General features: G+C 31.2%; 1 protein-coding gene across 1 annotated transcript; it reads right to left on the reverse strand.

Moving 5' to 3' along the window:
* Positions 1-3,835: 3,835 nt before the first annotated feature.
* Positions 3,836-23,088, reverse strand: LOC134689942 (uncharacterized). The gene is made up of 5 exons (XM_063549909.1): positions 22,291-23,088; positions 20,899-20,967; positions 14,945-14,947; positions 4,222-4,592; positions 3,836-4,059 (listed from the first exon to the last, which is right to left on the reverse strand). The coding sequence occupies exons 1-5, from the start codon at positions 22,833-22,835 to the stop codon at positions 3,836-3,838; spliced, it is 1,212 nt and encodes a 403-aa protein (XP_063405979.1). The 5' UTR covers positions 22,836-23,088.
* Positions 23,089-23,503: the final 415 nt, after the last annotated feature.

Consider the following 23,503-nt stretch of genomic DNA (forward strand, 5'->3'; position numbering starts at 1 on the left):
ATTTTTCATTGAATCCAAATATTATAGATAGCGATAATTGTACACAGGAAGAATGTTCAGTAAAGTAAGATCTACAAAAACATCACCATCACTATAAACACAATTTTTGTCATGAATCCATCTGTGTCCTTTGTTGAATATTCACATAGACCAAGGTGAGCGACACCGGCTCTTTAGAGCCTCTTGTTTTATGTCATTCTTGAATATATTGATTTTATAGTTGGTGTATGGTTTAACCATGACAAATTACAGATACAGTTCAAATTCTGTTGTGGTTTGATAATTTTTGCAAAGTTATGGTTCTTGGACTTAGGAAATTAGGAAACTAAAAAACGTAATCAGTCTTTGACACTTTTTTTCATTATGTTGAAAGATTTTGATTTTATATTTGGTATATAATATAGTTTAAATATGACAACTGATACATCAAGTTCCTATTTTGTTTTGATAGAATAAATTGTCAATCCTTAGGAACTAGTTATTGCCATGTTATAGTCTTAGAATGGTGGATACTATTCATGCTGGTTTGTGTCCACACTTGTTCATTAATAACATTTGGCAGAGTATTCATATGTATATCTATACTATATATATCATAATGAAAAAAAATATGAATGAGGGTAAATGTTTATTACACAAGTGTCCATCTTAATAAAATTGAGAATGGAAATGGGGAATGTGTCAAAGAGACAACAACCCGACCATAGAAAAAAACAAGAGCAGAAGGTCACCAAAAGGTCTTCAATGTAGCGAGAAATCTTAATACCAGGATAAGATAAAACTGGTATGAAATGATGCTGCGATATCATTGTTTTTCTTCATCTAAAAGTCAAATTCCAAAAAAAAAAGAACTGAGTAACTGTATTAAATGAAAACATACTGTATTTCACGTCAAGTAAAGGGAAATACTGAATTCACATAGTGCAAGAGATCAAACAAATTAGGTTATCTGTCATGAACATTTTTTTTTTGTAATATATATACCTTAATATCCCCATGAAACACAGGGAATTACAAAATGGTACATTTATTACAAAAAGAAAGAAAGTAATAATGTCAATCACTAGAAATATAAATGAATCTAATTTCAATTTAGCTACAAGCAAGCATTTTTCTTACACCTATGTGTGAACCATCAAATAGTGTTCTTATTTTACAATAAAAGAGAATTATAAATAATAAACTCCTTTTGAAATTACAGCTCTAAACTGAACTTTAACTTATATAAATAATGCACCATTTCACATATTTACTTATATTCATGTACCTGTATAATATTTTATATTTCAGAGTATAAAGGCGGTCCAAGAGTGGAAGAAACACCTCCTGAGATCATATAACCAGGACACAGCAAGATGTGAGATTCTGCATAAATTATCAAAAGATGAAATTTTGGTAGAGAGAGACTGGGCTATGAAATTCCTGCCCATGCGCTATAGAGAGTCTCAGTCTAAATGGTCTGGCAAAAGAGGGTTAAATTGGCATGTTAGTGTAGGATCATATCATACTTCTGATACTGATGACCTAAAAATGCAAACCATTATCCATGTCTTTGATAATGCTTCCCAAGATGCAAGAACATCAAATGCTGTACTAAGAAACACTCTCCAATAATTTCAACAAATGAATCCTTCCCTCAAAAAGGCTTACATAAGGTCAGACAATGGTTTTTTGGCAGTCAGTGAAATAGCACTTATCAATGAAGAAGAAAACATTAAGGTTGTGCAAATGGATTTTGCTGATCCTCAGGGAGGAAAATCTATCTGTGACAGGAGGGCTGCACACATAAAATCAGCAATTAGAAAATATGTGAATGAAGGACATGATGTGTGCACTGCAGCTGAATTTAAGAAAGCACTTCAGATATGCAGTTTAAGAAATGTAGCTGTGGTTATTGCACTACCTCCAGAGAGCTGTAACAAGAAAGAGATCAAATTTCAAATGAATAATATTACAACCCTGAACAACTTTGCCTACCAACAAACAGGTATAAGGGTGTTCAGACAGTATGGCATAGGGGAAGGAAAGTTTCTTACCAATTCATCACTAAAGCTGCAGTTATTGAGTTGCAGTAATATTACAGTCGTAGAAGCTTTTGCTGGCCACCTTAGTTCAATTCCATCCAGAACAGCCAGGCACGATGTTATAGTTCAAGAATGCAGAAATGAAGCATCAAATATTGCAGTAGATCAGTCAGATGTTGATATTGAGGAAGTTATTGATGATAATGGGAGCAACCTGTTTACCTGTTCAGAACCAAATTGTCTATCAACGTTTAGCAAGTATGGTAATTTGGTCAGACATTTGGATGTTGGTTCTCATAGAATAAAACCAATGGTTTCATCTTTAATTAATAAGTCTAAGATACAATATGCTAGTAAAATTAAAAAGAAAGTGGTTGTTTTACCTAGCTGTTGCCACGAAACTACAGAACGTGAAAATTCCAGCAAATTGTGTGAAGGATGGGTCTAAAACAAAGACGAACTGTAAACAAATTCACGACCACACAAATTTCTTTCTTGAAGGAAAAATTTTCAAAGGGAGAAAGAACTGGACACAAGTGTGACCCAGAAGAAGTTTCCCTAGAAATGAGAAGTGCTAAAAGCAGCCTTGGAAAAAGATTGTTTTCCAAAGATGAATTTTTATCAGCTACTCAGATTGCTTCATATTTTAGTAGACTTGTTTTAAAGAAGAGAAAAACAGCATGTAATTCTTATGATGAAGAAGATATGGAAGCTGGAATAGCTGCAGAGACATTGGAAGAGTTACAAGTGTTGGCCAGGAACTAACTTTACCACTAACTTTGTTATATTATTCAATTTGTAGTCTATGCTCAATTATGGTATTTCTGTTTAATTGTCTTTCTTAAACTTTTTTGGGTTCCAATTGGTATATAGAAAATAGCCTGTTTATAAATATTTCTGTATTATTATAAGATAAAAAAGATGATATTTATTGTTATGTCCCTCTCTGTCTTTCCATCATTATTATTTTGGTGCCTTTAACTTTTGGGGGAAAAAATCATTCAATAAACAAAACATGATTTACAGAACAGGATACAACCCTCTGGCGCACTGTGAAAAGTCGTAAGGTTGTAAGTCACTGGCGTAGATGGAATAGGCTCGTAAACTTGATCTGCTGCAATTCAAATCTTGCTTATAGTGTAAATATAAACCTCATCCAAGCATCCAAGGGATGTAATGGATGAGGATTATTCTCTGAATAAGCCGTAAGGCTTCGAGGGTTTAATTGGGAAGTTGTGTCAACAAAGTAGCCACGTGCCTTTCTATTTAAAGAACTATTTAAAATAAAAAAAACATCCGGGTGACCAACCCAGGTAGTATATAAGGACGAGCGCGCTCCCGCCTCATGCTTATTAAAAGTAAAGATTTGTTGAATAAGGGAGGGTCAACATTTCTAGGGAGGGAAATTAAATTCAGAGAATAATCCTCATCCATTACATCCCTTGGATGCTTGGATGAGGTTTATATTCTCTATCATATAGCATCCAGGCTATCTCGTGTTTAATTGGGAATCTTTAAAGCCCAACAAATCGTATTACAAAAGGCCTTGAATAAAACATAATACCATCAATAACCTTCAATAAAGTAATCATCCCAAATTACATTATCCCACCAGAAAACAATAAATGTATTAAAGTTCAAATATATACTGCACTGCTCTATCATAGCACTAAATAAAGTCTCTTTCTCATCAATCGGAATAGTCCATCCCACGAACTCATCACATATAAATCAATGTTCATCCAACGAACTCATCACATAAATCAATGTTCATCCAACGTCAATACTCTGTTCACTGCAAATATAAAATATTAATCCATGGTTGACAAAACTTCATTAGAAAATGAACACTGCAGATCTCTATTGTAAAACTTGTAGAATGTGTTTGCATTAGTCCAATTTGCGGTTGTTAATATATCCTTCAAAGAAACACCAGATGAAAATGCACATGAAGTAGACGCCCCTCTGTAGGAATGGGCTGAGAATATACCAGTATTTATTCCTAAAAGTTTCAAAACTTCCTTAAGCCATCTGGCTATAGAAGAAGTAGAAACTTCTTTATAAGTTTTAAAATAAATTAATAATCTTTCAGTTTTTCTTATCTTTGAGGTTGTTTTTAAGTAAAATACAAGTGTATTAATAACACACAAAGCCTTATCACTAAATGTATCTATCCTGATTTTTTGTAATTTCTTACCAGGTTTTGATGTTTTCGTTAATTCATCAATGGTGAAGACAACGTAGTCACCAAAATCGGTCAATAAGCTCAATTTTAGACAATTGAGAGTTTGAACTCTCTGAGCTGTAGATAAAGCAAGAAGTGCCACTAGTTTTAATGTTAGATTTTTTAAAGACAGTTCTTCTAATGGCCAGAATGTTTTCAAAAATCTCAGAACAATGCTTACATCCCATGTGAATGTGTATTTAGGCTTTGGTGGATTATTGACATATATACCTTTCATGAATCGAGAAATAACTGTACTACATGATATCATTTCATTGTCACATAAAGACAAAGTCTGACTTATGGCAGATTTATGAGTATTGATTACACTGTAAGATTTGCCACTGTAAACAAGATCAGATAAGTAACCTAAAATTTGACTTTCAGATGGGCAACAGGGATTGATTTTCCATTTATTACACCAAATAATCCACTTGTTCCAAACCAGATCATATTGCTTTGATGTTGAATTTCTGCAAGATTTACATATGAGTTTAATAACGTGTTCTGAAAGCCCCTTCTTTTTGAGGTGATTCCTGATACAGTACAGACGACTAGAAAGAGATTATTGTTATTTGATGTAATTGGTTGTTGTGAACTAGTCGTAATAAATTTTGAATGTTTGGCAACATTTTGGGTACAGAAATAAATAAATCTAGTAAATGAGGGAACCATGGTTGTGTTGCCCACATTGGTACAATAAGAATAGCTGTTCTCACCTGATCGTCTTGGATTTTCTGTCGCACCCGGATTATCATGCTGAAAGGTGGAAAATGTATGGATTAAAATCTGACCAACTAATACTGAAAGCATCCGATGCCACTGCATCTGGATCTGGAGACCAAGACACATAACTTAAAACTTGTTTATTAAGTCTTGTAGCAAATAGATCAATGTCTGGTTCATAATATAAATGACATTTTTTTGCAAAAACTTTTTCATGGAGCTTCCACTCTGTGGAATCACTGAAATGTCTAGACATATAATCAGCTGTGATATTAAGCTTACCAAGAACATGAACTGCTGTGATATATATATTTCTCTCCTCACACCAGAGCCATATTAACTTTGATATGTTAAACAAGGACAGAATTGAACCACCTTGAATTGATTATTTATGTATGCAACAGCTGAACTATTATCACTTTTAATACACAAATGAGTGTCATGTAGATCTTTGCATAAACTCAAAAGAGCAAAATTAACTGCTTTGATTTCTAAAATATTGATATGCAGACAAGACTCTTGTTGTATCCATCTACCTCCTGTTTCAACACCTTCAAAAGTGGCACCCCAACCAGATTTTGAAGCATCTGTTTCTAAATAACAACTGACTTTAGATGGTCTTATGTCTTTTCCATTTTTTATGTTTATATTGTTCTGCCACCATTTAATTTCTGTTTGTGCTTCATGAGACAATGACATTTTTGAATCAAAATTATCATTATTTTTAAAAGAGCATCAACTTTATCTCTATTCAAAAATCTAAAAAACAAAGCACTCAGTCTCACTGCATTTCTGGCAGATGTAAATAGACCAATTAGATGAGCAAAATTTCTGATTGTAAGCTTACCGCATGAAGTAGCTGTTACAACACATAAGCAAGCCTTCAGTACTTTTTCAATTTTTTCATCAGGTAAATATACTTTAAATTCCACTGAGTCAATTAAGTGACCTAAATAAATCACCCTAGTTGATGGAATTAAATTGGATTTTTCATAATTTATATAAAAACCTAAATCAGACATCATGCTTGTAATTTATATTATATATTATATATGCATGGTAAATTTGGTAACATTTAAAAAGACTCATTTCCACTTTAGCAAAGTAAATCTACTTGTATACTTTAAAAACAGAAATAGTCGTAGGATGCCAAACAGTTGTGCATTTTCATATGAGAATGAGCAATTGTCAGGAGTGAGGAGAGATATATTGAGATCAACCTCAAGCATTTTAAGTACATGTACTGTATAGAAATATTACAGGCCGTAAAAGAGCCCTATGAACTTATAATGTTACAAATAAACTTTGGTGCATGACCAAAAGTATGGTCTGATTTTATGCACTTATACTGCTCAATTAGAAACAATCTTGTTTTAATATTTATTATGTTGGGAGCAGAATGTGGTCAATACTAGGAGCCACATGCACCATCATAGCATATCAGTCAAATCTATATGTTGGTTCAGGAATGCAGTTCATAATGAAGGATCTTTTGGGTAGTTAATTATTTTATATGCATGGTATCTAGAAATAACAAGTTGATATGATATTTACTGAAAATGATTGTATGAGACAGAAATCTCATAAGCTGATAAGAGCAGTACCAAATTTAAAGACAAATTAAGTCATAGTGAAGAAATCGGTGGTAGAAAGTATCATAGCCATATGCAAACCAAGCTTAATTATAATTAAAAACAATAATTGGGCATATGTATTGAGTTATCAGGTTTAGTTTTAACGAATTATAAGCTAGCGAGTGTGTCTCCCGAATAAGATCTTTTTGTCTTTGTTGTTGTTGTATATATTGTATATTTATGTTTATGTGGTTAATATATTGTATTATACATTCATGTCTTCTCTGTACCTATGTAGTTGGTGATGAGAATAAAGATATATATATATAACACATTTCATTGCTCAACAACAACAAATGGCCGGATTAGACAACAAGTTTTTTTCTAATATTTAAGAAATGTTGTTTTGAAAAAGTTATTACAAAGACCAAAACAACATCAGCAGCTATTCCCAATGAAGACCCAAGCACAGGCATATTTATAGTAAATCAAATTGTATGGATTCTTTTTTTAAATGTTTTTTTTAGATGGACAAGTTTTATTTTCCATATATATAGGATATCATCATATAGACGGTGAGAAGGCATAATAAGTCACAATTTGTAAAAGTCTATCACAAAAAAATGTACTACAATAATGTTTTCATTATATGTATGAGAGTTTAAATGTGTGGGTTCATAACTTCATTTGTAGGTTTTACTAGAACAATGCCTGGCACCCAAAACATTTCTTTAGTAAGTAATGAAGGAGGTTATTTCTTTTTTTGAAACAATGTGAGTGCAATATTGCATGAGACCTCTAATGATGGCTCACCCTTCTTCAACATAACCATTTGTAAGAAGATTAGAATTTCATTATGAAATTACTCAAGAACATGGAAAAGGATTTAATTAATTGTCAAAATGCACTAATTCTATTTGCTTTGCCTGCATATATGAATTAGAGAATGGCACCCAACAACCAGTGACAGTGTTCCTTTGTAGTACGTACTGATGATTTGGAGAACACTGAAAAGTTAGTGGGAATACTGAAGCAAAACTTAGCAATCAAGAAGCATTTGTTCCCTTAGAAATGACTGCATTCATATACTTCGTTAGTATATTGAAAGCATACTAGACAATCTGATAAATTGTTAGCTCATAGACCTGCAGAACATAATAAAATATTTATTTGGAAACCCTATATACAGGAAGGAGATACACCATTCAAAGTAGCAAAGGCTGTTGAGTATATTTTTTTATGTTGTAATTCAGATTCTAAGCTTAATGTTACCATTATCATTCCAAGAAAATATTCTAATTTATTCTCTCTCTAGAAGTTAGAACTTCAGGATATCATAGTTTTCCAAACTTAAGCCAATTAATAGTTATGCACGATTCAGATTGTATGTCAAAATCAATGTTAGATCAATTAAGTCTCATGTCCAAAGACATGTGTCATTAGGTGTTGTCAGGTCAATGTGTCTAACACTTAAAAAAAAGCTAATGTATAACAAACACGACAACAGATTATTGAGATTCAAATGGAAAAAAATATTTGAGTTTTTTTTTTTAATGCTATTAAATACCTTAATTAAGTCTGATCCATGACTATTCAAATTGTTAAAATAATCAGAATAAACATCCACCATAAAAGAAACAGAGAATTGTAAATTGTTAACATAATCAGAAAAAAAAGATCAAGAAGTTGAAAAAAATCAGAATAATTGTTTAAAAAGTTTAAACATGACATCCAGCTATATCCCAACAATGACCCCCTTGCCATGTGATTGGCTGGTAGTTATATTATATGCCACACTGATTGTATTACTGACCACATTTAATACAGATCATGAAAATGCATGTAAAAATACTTTTTTTTTAATCACACCCTTTTAAAATTTCGGGCCGTATTTGACATCAATCCGGAATTGTTTTTTTTTATTTATATACAATTTGCAATATGACCGACGATCAATAGGGGGGGACAGAAACTTAGTAACATGTACACAAATAATTGAATGGAAGTAAAAAGATATCAGAGAAAATGTTTACGTTATCCTTTTTTATGTCTTTGGGAAGCAATAACTTGAAAAATCTACGGTGCACCTTTCTGGAACAGCGGTAAATTACCGATCTTTTTTCGTCAGCTTTCTGAAAATGTTATTTAAAAAAGCCGCCTATGTCTACTTTTTTGCGCCAGCACAGTTTTATATAATATATCTTATAATGTGTCTCTTGATTGGGAAAAAATCTCCTAATCAGGAGACAAATTACATTATTCCATGTCTCCCAATTTGGAGACATCTCTAGATCGGGAGACTGTCTCCCGATTGGGGAATATTGCCTATATAGCTGCGCATGGCCATTATAAAAAAAAATCCGAAATGTATTACTTGCAGAGTTTTTTTACTGTGTTCCCATGACTGGACGGAACTTTTACACTAAATATGTTATCGTTTACTATGATTTTGTGACTTTTAAATGCAGTACCTGTGATTATTTAGGTGATTTGTTTTGACCTCACTGATAATGGAATGTTGTAGCAGACGAAACATGGCGTCTGATGTTGTTGTCCTAACTTCGGTAATTTCCGTGGTACGATAAAATTTAAATAAACTACACAAGTTACCAAAATTTCTGAATTCTTGTTTTTGCAAACAAATAAGAATTCATGACGTATTTTACATCGAATTATTCCGATCTGTCCCGTTTTTTCAGGATCGCTTTACGAGAATTTTGGCAGCCATTTAAAAAAAAATCGTACGAGATTTAACGAGAGTGACTGACGAAACTTTTCAGATGGGTCGTCTAGCAAGAGTTATCGTTCTTTGTCCCAAAACGATGCTTCTACCATAAGTGCCAGCATAGCTGGCATATAATTTCTTATTCATTTTCATTTTTCGATAATGCTGTGAGGATGCCTACCCCACGAAATTGCAGTAGCATTATATGTATGGAAACGCATTCAAAAGACGACCAATATTTCATTCTGGATTGCGAAACTATGTAGAGTCAATATTAAAAAGACATGTGTACGAACATGACACAATTTGCTTCAAATGTAGAACCAGTGTTCAACGAGAAATTTAGGCTTACAAAAAAAAAACAATGTGACTATCGCAGAAAATATTAAAAGCAATGAAAAAAAGAAACCAAGCTCTTTGGGCGTCTTTAGTCCTTAAACCAAATAACTGCCAAAATGTTCTCGCATAAAATCACACCGTATGTGTATTGTTTGTAAGATGCAGAATTCAAATAGACATACACTTATTGTTGTTTCCAATGAAGGCAAGACATATACATTTATCGAAAAGGACATCTTTATTTCCACGAACAGTATGTGTTGCTTTGATCGACTTGTTGGAATGTTCTTCAAGCAATAGACTTTGAAAGCATTAACGCATACTTCTCCGTCGACATATTTAAATCGCACGGATATTAACGACTTATTAGATAGAACCAGGCCAATGTTAAAAGATGTCGGAAAGCTTAATTTCGATGTCCAGATATCTTGGCAGATGACGATTTTGTTAATCTCACTGGACGAACCAAACAACAATTTGATGTTGACGCCACACACGTTACTGACTTCAGAAACTTTGAAGTACGTTCAATAAGAACATGTCTACATGTAGCTATTCTCCTTGTCAAACTAAGGACTGAATTATCAATCTCAATTTTGGGAAATCTTTTCAGCCTTAAGTCCTATAATAAACGGCGGTCCATACACTCAGCCCGGAAATCTCTTATCAAAAATTTGTGTTCCGTCATTTTTAGGATTTAGTCATACAACTCCAACAAAAACATTGTTTACAGGAAACAACGAAGGCACAGCTGTTTTGATCTTAGATAGGACTAATATATATACATACAGAAAAGTTCATTCCACAAGTTCCAGAGGAAAACCTACAGTATTCACAAAAACTTATCGTTAGTCAAGCCCATGATTATAGATGGATTTCATGGTTACATTTTGAGTGTCGTGGGGTCATATTATGCCAATGCTCACAACAACGATGCCTCGATTACCAAGCATTTATCCAAAACCAATGCAAAAGATATTAAGCAATGGATGAAGGCCGATGACGTATTAGTAGTCGACAGAGGTTTCATAGATGCTCAAGCTTTCCTTGAGAGTTTGAACTTTAAAGAAGAGATGCCTTGTTTCATAAAAAAGGGACAAACACAACACACTACTGAGGAAGGAAAATAACAAAAGTTCGGTGGGTATTTGAAAGCGCCAATGAACGCATTAAACAGTGGCGCTTTCTCGACAAATTTGTTTCCAACCACTTCGTTCCCTATATAAGAGGTTTTTTCAAAATCGTTTCTGCATTCATGTATTGCTTCCGGGTTCCACTGATTAATAACTTTTGCATTGAAGAGCTTGGTCTAACTATGCTGGATAGAGTACAGCTTGGTAACCATGTACAAAAGTATGTCGAGGACAATAATTTTATTAATAAAAAATATCCATCTTCATAGGGCACCAAAAAAAGTTTAAGATTTTCCTAAACTTACTCCCCAACAAATCAGGTATATAACAGTGAGACTATATCAACTGAAGCAGACCCCAAGATATACAGAAAGACATCTATCTGATGACAATTACATATCCAGACTTTCACTGACCGCCCTAATCCATTACGAGTAAAAGTAACATCCAGACATTCGTCCTCAAGAGTGTACAATTTATGGATTGAATCAAGCTGGTATTATACCTGTAAAATTGGTGCCAGGGTGGTCGGTTGTTGTGTGCATATTGCATCTACAATGTGGTACCTTGGTTGAAGTAGATGGGAACTTAAGACACCAAGCTCGTGTAAATATGCAGATTCAATTTTGAATGCAAAAGATTTCGATTCTGATAGTGACGGTTTCATTGATGGGTGACTCTCTTACACTCATATTTATTAACAGAGGTTAAGATGCAAATGCATTGAAATGGTAATTTTATTTTTTGAAAGGGGATGGGGTCTTTCATTGTTGTCTTCAAAAACTATTGTTCAGACTTCAGCATACGATTAGTGTTCTTGTCTTGCGAAATTCCATTATCTTTAATGTTAAATACGTTTTTTTTTCTCGCTGATGGTACATATTTTACTGTTAATTATCTGCTCACTTATTAAGAATAAGAATATGCTTGTACACATTCAACGTCACATAACAGAAGTTCGATCCTTGTCTCTTTTAAATAATGAACTACAATTATATTGAAATAAAACATAGTTTGGTGCACCTTGTCAGCAAATCTGGTTAAAGTTTTTGTTCCTTAGAACTGATTGACGTGTTATATTATGTGTCTTTAATAAACCAGACTTTAGTCACTTTGTCAAAGAAAACTGGCTTTTATTTCATTGTTTATATAATTGTTGTTTAATCATTAAATAAAACAACAGTTCAAGTTATGAATTCTGTTTTTTTTATTTACTTAACTGCTTTGGGACAAGGGCTAAACATAATGCGTATGCTGTCATGATGAAAGGTCATCGAAGGTCATTATAATCTTAATTTTTGGGTAAAAACTGTTTCCTCAGACAAGTTTTTTCTTTTGGGGGTAGGGGGAGGTTTTTTTTCCCATTTAGTGAACATCAAGCTTTTTCTATTCATAGCCGAATAGTGCTAAATCTACAAAAAATCAATCCTGTATAGATGACAAAATACCATCAGAAAAGTACAATATCAACGTAAATCATATATAGGTCTTTGTTTTGCATTGAATACGGTTGCTAGTTAGTTTCTAAGCATAACAAAGGCTAACAAAACGTAAGATATTTACAATTGTCATGTTATCACCTAACAATAGAAATCCAGATGTGGTTAACATAGTATTGATTGCATAAACCTTGAATAAATATTAAAGGCTGTGCTAGGTATACAGTGTTGCTGCTAAGAGTCATTATGGTGGCTAAGATGTTGATAAATGCTCGTATAAATAATGGAGATAAATGGGAAATTACTGTTTGAGATTTCCATATATGTTTTATACAATAATATATTTTGATTCATATAAAAAGACACATATTTTGAAAAATAAGGTTTAAATAACTTATAGTTATCAGATTTTAAAAATGTTGCTAGGCAACCAACAAATGATAATATTATTATAAAAAAAATGTCATTTGTCTAAGCTTCTATATTAAGTCTATTGAAATTATGAAATTCAATACATTTGATATGGTACCTTGTAATTTGTTACTATGTTCCTGTTATACTAAAATTACAGTTTGATGTCTTCTTATATTCATCGAGCATAAGATTAGATTTTTTTTAAAGTACAGAACATTTTTTTTTATTTAAAAAAAGAATGTTGGAAAAGTTGTTATATTTGGTAGAAAGTCAGAGTATATATGAAAATTATGTGTTAATTTACGTACAATATTCGATTTCAGTAATCTATTGTTTTAAAATAAATAAATAAAACAAATACATTGATGTTTTAATTCAATATTTTAAGCAATTATCAACATACATGTTAACTTAAATACTGTTAATTACTTTAAATAGAAGTGTATCTATAGAACTACATTCATTTTGTTATGTTTAGACGTAAAGGAGAAGTATAACAGCAATATAATGTTTGACAAAGTCAAACGATAACCAACTGAATGATTTGAACATAATTATTATATTTAATATACAATTAAAAGTAACATTTACTAAAAGATAAGTTTGTTGTCATTGAAATTATCATTTCCTCATTAGTTTCAACACTATTTTTTACAACATAAAAACAAATACTGTTTATATTTTGCAAAAAAACTTCATTGTTGCCTTGACTTCTTTAAACTTCTTTGATATAGCGCATCTGTCTGTAATACATAAATGTCCACGATTTATAAAATTAATGTAGGAAGTATTTAAATGTTTCATTCTTTATTTTTAATTTATACTACAAAACTCTACAATATTCGGTTTTTGTTTGTTTAAGCATGTTAATTGCAGCACTGTCTGTTTACAAACGTTCAGCAAATACCTTTGCAATGGTGATAAATTATGAAAAGTAGTTGAAAAAAACAACAACTTATTATTCAATCACGAAATATGAAACTGTATACAGGCGTTGTGTGATACGGTTATCAGGACTTCATGATATATTTAACATTGAAAATATTAAAATGGAAATGAACGAAAACGTATTTTTTTTTAAAGTTGAAATTACTCTCCTTTATATTTGATATCGTTTTATTGGGCGTTCCATGAACCTCGTTAGAACATTTTACCTAAAAATTTTGTTCACTTTTTTGTGAAAGCTTTTCACAACGAACGATTACATCTAAATCATATAATAATATTATCTTTTGTTTTCATTTGATGCAAAACATTGGCGTTGTATTTTAAATGGCACTTACCCCCCGCACTTTGAGCACCCATAGACGCTAAAAATAAAAGAAATTATGAACATTAAAACAAGCTTGTTCTTGCAAATTAAATGTATACCAAGATATGTAGATTCTAACCAGTGTTATGTTATGACGTGTGCAAAACATTAAACAAAATATGTTAATGAAACAAAACAATATGACATATGTGTAGACCACAGAGTAACTTCGTGCCCATCTCTCTAGTAACATTTTGTAGATTGGGTTCCACAAAAAGGCGATTAAAGATTTCAAAATCATATGTTGGTTCAACAATAAGCTATTTGTGTATTTCGCTGAATGTATTATAGGTTCAAGTTATGTATTCAGTCGTACAGTCTTTGGAAAGAATAAACAATGTGCATTTTTAACATAGCAAAATCTAATGTTATCACAAACATTTAAAATCGATTTTTTCCTTATTTCCCCCAAACATGTAGACAATTTTATAAATGGTTAAAACAAAATTATAAGAAATGAAAACAACAGTTAAATAGAAATAAGAAAATTTGTTTATGTAATTAAATCATTAAATCAACAGTAATTTTAACTATTCGTATCGTTTAAAATATTCGCTTACCATGCATTTTTCACATTTGACTACACATTTTCAGAATTATTAAGACTCTAGCGGAATTTGTATACAGCATTTACCAGGAAAAGTAAAGTATTTTACATTGTTGATGCACGGCAATCTCCATTTCATGAAATTCCATTTATATTAACGTGTATGCTTGCATGTTATAATTTTCGATTTTAAAAAGTTGAACCTTCATATTAAATATAACAACGTTCAAATTGTGTAACATAGATACTGCTTTGTTTCCTACAGTTCATTTGACATTTTGTATTTTTAAATACCAACTTAAACAGGACGGAATGAAGGGCTTTTGTATTCTTCCTTAGAGTTTGACACTTTGTGTTGCTACTGTACTTATATTGATTGTGATATTAAAAGGGGAAAATAATGTCTTTATCTAACAGCTATTCCGTGTATTGCATTACAGTTTAAATAACAAATACTTCTCTAATCAAACGTGTACTGGCTACTTACCATCTGGAAATAAAAAGAATTGTTATATTAGTTTTTTCACCATCGTTGAGGAATTTTATAATTGTGTGTATTGATAAGTCATGAATTGCAAAATGGGTATTTAATTTTTGACATTAAAGTATATAGAACAATTGATCAGAATTAAATCTTCTTTTGAAAAAAGTTATGCTTGTTTGACATAACAAAATCCGAAATGTCTTTAATGCACTTCAGACAACTCATATATGCAATACAATAAATATGATGTTTTGATGAAGCAATTATTTGTATTGGCTTAAATTGTCGGCTTGAACAGTAACAGATGTGTCATGTGAAGAAAAAAAATAATCAACCAATAACGTTAAACATTACAGGTTTTGGTCTTTTGTATGCTTGACACAAACATTTGAGAAGCTTCAAATAGTGTGTAAAATTTCAGTTCGTTTTGCTCGGAGGCAACTGCCGAGAAGTCAATACGAAGGCTTGCGATCTTTATAGGGGAATGTATTTCTGTATCTAACCGTATACAATGTACTGCCTTACAGCTTGAATATAACATTATGGCCTTGTACAGTTTATCAGAATTACATTTTCTTTTGAAATAGTAATTTTGATGTGTGATAGGGATAACGAAATGTATTTAATACCGGTAAATGTAATGCTATTTCTATTTGTATTAAACTTTGGTGTTTTGATGACTCAGTTATTTTATAACAGTTTGAACAGTGACACACATGTATGGGTCATGTAAAGAAACCAACCTATTGAGCCAAATACTGTATACATCATTTTGTGTATAGCAATGTCATGAATTACAAAAGGGGTAGTTAATTTTTGACATTAATTCGTTATAGAACAGTTTATCAGAATTGAATTTTCCAATGAATAAGTTATGCTTGTTAGTAATACAGATTATGAAAGGCCGTAAATTCAAACAATTTATGTATGCAATAAAATAAATATAATGCTTATGGTCAACAGCCGATGAGTCAATACGTTGGCTTGTGATCTGTATAGGTAAATTCATTTCTGTAATTAACCATATACAATTTTGAAGGTATTGCCTCGCAGTTTAAGTTTTAACAGTATTGCCCTATTATATAGTTATTCATTATTATTTTCTTTTGAAAAAAGTAATGTTAATGTGTATAAAGGATTACGAAATGTGTTAAATAAATGTTAAACTTTTGGTATTTGAATTTACACAAAAAAAATATTTTGATGAATAAGTCATTTGTATTGGTTTGACTTCTTGAACAGCACCATACATGCATGTGTCATGTAGTGAAAAACACATAATTTTGATGTGTGATAGGGATAACGCAATGTATTTAATACCGGTAAATGTAATGCTATTTCTATTTGCATTAAACTTTGGTGTTTTGATGAATCAGTTATTTTATAACCGTTTGAACAGTGACACACATGTATGGGTCATGTAAAGAAACCAACCTATTGAGCCATATACTGTATACATCACAGTTGTTGATCCTATGTATGCTTGACAAAACGGGTTTTATGATACAAATATGTTGTCAATTTTGGGTTCCTTTTGCTTATGGTCAACGATCGATGAGTAAATAATTATGGTGTAATCTTTAAAAGGGAAATATGTGGTTTTTTTTCTATTTAACAGGTTTTTCGAGTATTGCATTGCAGTTTAAATAATAAATACTTCTCTCAATTAAACTTGAACTGGCTACTTACCGGCTGAAAAAAATGTAACATTAGAATTTTTCACCATCATTGAAATATTTCATAATTTTGTGTATAGCAATGTCATGAATTACACTACGGGTAAATAATTTTTGACATTAATTCGTTATAGAACAGTTTATCAGAATTAAATGTTCCAATGAATAAGTTATGCTTGTTAGTAATACAGATTATGAAAGGCCGTAAATGAACTTCAAACAATTTATGAATGCAATAAAATAAATATAATGTTTGTGGTCAACAGCCGATGAGTCAATAAGTTGGCTTGTGATCTGTATAGGTAAATTCATTTCTGTAATTAACCATATACAATTTTGAAGGTATTTCCTCGCAGTTTAAGTTTTAACATAATTGCCCTATTATATAGTTATTCATTATTATTTTCTTTTGAAAAAAGTAATGTTAATGTGTATTAAGGATTACGGAATGTGTTAAATAAATGTTAAACTTTTATTATTTGAATTTAAACAAAAAAATTATTTTGATGAATAAGTCATTTGTATTGGTTTGACTTCTTGAACAGCACCATACATGCATGTGTCATGTAGTGAAAAACACATAATTTTGATGTGTGATAGGGATAACGCAATGTATTTAATACCGGTAAATGTAATGCTATTTCTATTTGCATTAAACTTTGGTGTTTTGATGAATCAGTTATTTTATAACAGTTTGAACAGTGACACACATGTATGGGTCATGTAAAGAAACCAACCTATTGAGCCATATACTGTATACATCACAGTTGTTGATCATATGTATGCTTGACAAAACGGGTTTTATGATACAAATATGGTGTCAATTTTGGGTTCCTTTTGCTTATGGTCAACGATCGATGAGTAAATAATTATGGTGTAATCTTTAAAAGGGAAATACGTGGTTATTTTTCTATTTAACAGGTTTTTCGTGTATTGCATTGCAGTTTAAATAATAAATACTTCTCTCAATTAAACTTGAACTGGCTACTTACCGGCTGAAAAAAAATGTAACATTAGAATTTTTCACCATCATTGAAATATTTCATAATTTTGTGTATAGCAATGTCATGAATTACAAAACGGGTAAATATTTTTTGACATTAATTCGTTATAGAACAGTTTATCAGAATTGAATTTTCCAATGAATAAGTTATGCTTGTTAGTAATACAGATTATGAAAGGCCGTAAATGAACTTCAAACAATTTATGTATGTAATAAAATAAATATAATGCTTGTGGTCAACAGCCGATGAGTCAATAAGTTAGCTTGTGATCTGCATAGGTAAATACATTTATGTAATTAACCATATACAATTTTGAAGTTATTGCCTCGCAGTTTTAGTTTTAACATAATTGCCCTATTATATAGTTATTCATTATTATTTTCTTTTGAAAAAAGTAATGTTAATGTGTATTAAGGATTACGAAATGTGTTAAATAAATGTCAAACTTTTGGTATTTGAATTTAAACAAAAAATTATTTTGATGAATAAGTCATTTGTATTGGTTTGACTTCTTGAACAGCACCATACATGCATGTGTCATGTAGTGAAAAACACATATTTAGCCGTTAACTTTAGACATCATAGTTGTTGCAATATATATGCTTGACAAGAAAGGCTTTATGTTTCAAGTACGGTGTCAATTTTCTATAATCCTTTTGCTCATGCTCATAACCCAATGATTAAATATTAAGGATTTTAATGTTAAAAAGAGTTATTGTAACTATTTAACAGCTATTCCGTGTATCACATTGCAAATTAAATTATGAATACTTCTCTGAATTAAACTTGAACTTGCTACTTACTTACTGAAAAAAAAAATTATACCATTATTTGTGCACCAGCACTTATCCATTTCATAATTGTAATGCCATGTTTTGTCATTAATTGCATTTGACATTTGCGCTTGTTCCTAGTCAGGAGCCTTTGGCCTTTGTTTGTCTTGTATCTTTTTAATTTTAGTTCATCTATATGTTTCGGAGTTAAGTCTGACGTCCATTTCACTGAACTTGTACACATTTTTATTTAGGGCTCAGCTGAGTACCACTTCCGGGTGTGGAATTTTCTCACTTCATTGAAGAGCTATTGGCGGCGTTCGGCCGTTATCTGCTCTTTGGTCGGGTAGTTGGCTCTTTGAGATTTTTCCATGTCTATCCTCAATTTTATTCAATCTTTATAGACATGGTATAAGTGTTTCAGAAATGAATGTTATTGTATCAGTAATGCTGGCGTTTACAAATGATTTTTTTAATGTTTTATTGACCTTAAAACTAATTCAAACTTTATGCAATAAAAAAAGATTTGATTTTTTAATGAATAAATCAGCTTTGTTTCTTCTACAACTGGAACAGAGACATGGGTGTCGAGTAGTGAAAAAAAAACACGTAAATTTTCTTTTCCAATAGTAAGATGCAACCGAAAAGTGAGGCTTGTATGAATAGAACACAGATGTTTCGCAATTTGTTTTAAGAAGAATGAAATAGAATATACATGGTATATGCAAGAAGAAATGTGAATACTTACTAGAAGTTGAATGGTCTAATTTCCTCACGCCTTAAACGATAATTTATACAATAAATTGATTTTGACTGATACCTGAACGATATAACATATTTAGGGAAACAATTTCGAAAATCTGTATACTACTCGTTGTCTTATCATCGCGTTTTTTGCATATTTCTTTACTTCTGTCTTAATACTTATTGAATCATGTCATTTATCATTTTTGTTTAATATGTTAAAAAAAAGAAATCAAAAATATTACAATTAATAATAATTGAGAGATTTCAAAATAAAACATTATTAACATTTCATAAATTGTTCATGTCCGACTGACGTTTTTATAATCAATATTCTAGAAAACTGACACCCAAATCTGAAAGCTTAGGTTGGATTCACTTTTCAATACTTGAAAAGTAATATGTTCGAAATTTATGCAAACAGATTAGATCAAAGCGTCTTATGTCTATTTTGCAGTTAGTGTATACATGTTGTTCCATATTTTTATTGTTTTATTATGTGCGGAAATTCCGACATGTATTTTAGACAGTATGTCAATAACCATAAACCAACAGCTGCATCGGGTGATGCCCCAGAAGATTAAAAATTATCCAAAAAAGGAATATAACAAATGCTAGAAATAAAAAAGATAATTTACGTATTTCCTGAGTCCTAGACGTTTCCTCGATTTTCAGTCTTTGAAATTAAAAATAATCACGTTGTCATAGCAACTTCATTTTGAATCGAGACTGATAGTTATCACAACGTCGATACTGAACTTCGTGAAGCAATTAAAGAAGACAAAGCCAATGTTAACTATCTTTCAAAATTAATACTTTCGAAACAGTTCAGCATTTTAAATCTTCTTATATATGTTCCCTCTTTACCTTCCCAATTGTACAAGAAAGAATTAGATGCTTATATTAAATGTTCCTTTCATGTCTTTTACAATCGTACATTTCAAGTAGCAAAAATTATCCGTTTATTGATATACATGATGTAGTAAGTATTCATGTCCAACAGTAAAGCAATGCAATGTACAATATCTAGTCATTTCGAAAATAAAGATGGACGAACGAATGAAAGGATATATTATAATCTGTGCATTTTAATGAAGAATTGACATAGAAACATTTTTTTAATTTTTTAAATCTTACTCTTTTCGATTTTACAATAACTTTAATAAGACGACAATTGTCGGCTTCTCCCGATTCGGTATTAACCCCACCCCTTTTTTTCACTTTTCAAAGAAAATAAGAAAAAAAGAATGACATGCAAAAATTGCATACAGTTTTATATTTTTTCTGCATGGTGCCTTATACTAGATATATTTTGAAATACTGCTAACTACCATATTTTGACTAGCAAACTAATATCTAGGGTGGAAAAAAAACACGTAAATATCAATCTTTCATAAAATTTTACACGTAAACTCTCTCTTGTATAAATACACAGTTTTTCAATTGAAAAAATCTTGCAATTAAACAGCCATTAAACCGGCCCAAAAATCGAAATACAAACCAAAAATTGTCTTAAAAACGTCGATTTTAAAACTATTTGCTTCATTGGTGTATTAGAGGAACAATACTACGTCGATCTAAGTTACATACTGACTACTGTTATATATTACATTATACTCTATTGTCTATATGTTATTGTCTATTGTTAATGTTGTGTTTATTTTCTCATTCATGTCAATCATTCGTAACTTGAACATATAGCTGTTTCTTGTTATTTTGTATGTATTTATTTTGTACGAATAATAATCAAAAGTACTTACCCACAATTAGAACATATGTATGATCTTTCATGGCGTTGCTCCTCTTTTTCTAAGACTGGTGCACCATTGCTATAAAACAGTATTTCTTTATTTTTTGTTTAAATGTTGCATGAACAATTGTACTAATTGCCTTTGAAAATATGTTTCTCCTGACATTCTTTGTTTCCGTGTAAAATTACTACGTACATCCATTGTTTTTTTAACATGTCAAATATTTAGTATTAAAGATATGTGTTACTCTAGTTAAGATCCACACAATTATGTACAAAACTTTTTATGTCAATTGTCAATGCAAACAAATATTATGATTACAACAAAATATAATGAAAAACGAAAATATTATTGTTTCACTATATGTCCCATCATTTTACATTATAATTGCGCTTAAAAGAAAATATAACCTGTACATTTGGAAATATGAAATATTCCTTTAATATTAAATGTTGATGTAAAATAAATCATTCCCTTGTAAAACATATATTTTGTGTAATTCATCAATGCAAATAATAGAGTGATTACGTGTATTATAAATGCAAATAATGTTATGAATAACATGATCAATGCAGTGTATATCATATTTTTTGTGATACTAAAATTATTCTTTCAATATAGTTTTACATATGCTTTAAGAATTGTTCATATATTCTGCTATTGTCATACCGGGACCTTTTACACTTGACTATGCGCTATATGTTTTGCTCATTGCTGAACACCTCACGGTGTCATACTGTCTTTTACAGAAAGTTACCACACGTGCGTACATCCCACCACAACGTATTGTTATAAATTATACATTATTAAATATGTTAAAAAAAGTATTATGATAACATGTGACTTACAAACGTATTGGAAAAATATAAAGCATGTATAAAACAACTGTGACTAATATACATCTTTATATACATTTTTCTCTTAAACTACAAGCTTCTATACAAAAGTACTGATATTATTGGAAACGCAATATTTATTTTCTACCTCTAGTGAGTAATGGGCGTTGCTAGATTATGTACCTATTTTGTGAATCAAATGTTAATTCAAGTAATATCGTCCGATACGTTCGGGTATATGCATGAGAAGTTAAAGCAATCTATATTGTTTGATGGACAGTATTATTTCTGCCTTTCAGCGCTTCGTTAATCGGAAAACACTGTCCATGCCAGCGGTTATTTATAGTTTATTTTACTTATCAAAAAGAACGTGTTGATTGGAGATCTTTTAAAAAGAGTAGGTCTGTTTCAAGCTGTAAACCTTGACCTGTCGTATGTGTATTTTTCAATCATTTGTTGCTATATATTAACTTTAAAAATATCTTTTCCTCGATATTTTACAGTTTTGCCTGATTCTATAGACAACTCTATCAGTTCAGAAGACAACGCATATTTCTATATTTACCTTATATTGTATGTTCCTATTAGTTGTCTGATGTCATCTTCAGCTACAGACTTCCTTTTGAAGGATATATTGGGAAACTCTGGAAGAGACTTTATAGTGAGTTTGCTAATTTCTTCTTTCAGATTATTGATCTTTTGTACCAAACTTTCATCTTGGCGGGTCTTATCTAGTTCATTTCTTTTTCTGTCTAAGGCCTGTCCGGCAACAAGCACGGATTTAGCACTAGACAACATATTCATCAGCTTGTCTTTCTCCTTCTTGGATTGTTCTTTCACTAAGGTAATCATCTGTGCTACGGCTTTATCAACCATACATTTAATCATACTGCCTTCGTCAGTTATGGCTTTAATAACGGATTCAACAGAATTATCAAACGACTTCAAGCTTTCTTCAATCTTCTTTATATTTTGATTTGCCTCGTTTGTTTTGGCACGAATTTTCGTTTCATTTCCACTTGTAATTTCGCAACTGCATCGACAAATTTGGAAAATGTATGACCTTTGTGATTTCCTGTCACACAACTGGTACATGCCGGTACATTGCATGTATTACACAATAACGTTAATTCTTCTTTATGTTCACTACATTTAGATTTACCTTCCGGGATCAGGTCGGACGCTTTTTGAAACTGGTGGTTTCTCGATAACTTCTGCCTATTATGTAGCAACTTGCAATTTTCACAATAGTATTCCTCACAGTCTATGCAATATTGTGATCCAGGGGCACTCACGCAAACCTCGCATGTTTTAGACGCAGCTTGGGCCATTGTGCACTCAATCAAAATCACAGGTAAACAGGTGATAGTATCACATGACAGTTAATTCTAAATTTAAATCAAGGACGATAACTAGTGAATGTAAATGATTGAAGAGATTGTATTTGAAAAATTCAAACATTATGTCTTGTTTTATTTTGAAAAAAAACTTAAATTTAAGATAAATACATGTATTATATTAACGTACATTTAGTTATTGAACCTGTAATATGAGCATACCAACTTATCAACTTTTTAAATAGTCGAAGTGAATATTATACATGATATCACCTGTTATTTACCAAACTGTGTATTTAAATGTAAACATTGTACTAAATAACATCCTTTATTTTGGTTAGCATGTGTATAGTTTCCACCAAAAGATGAACGAATAAGATAAGATATTACATGTGTATATTGAAAATAATGAATGATTTTAAAATCGCTATTAAAATGTTA

Source organism: Mytilus trossulus, chromosome 11 (genome assembly GCF_036588685.1).
Source record: "Mytilus trossulus isolate FHL-02 chromosome 11, PNRI_Mtr1.1.1.hap1, whole genome shotgun sequence".
Taxonomy (NCBI): domain Eukaryota; kingdom Metazoa; phylum Mollusca; class Bivalvia; order Mytilida; family Mytilidae; genus Mytilus; species Mytilus trossulus.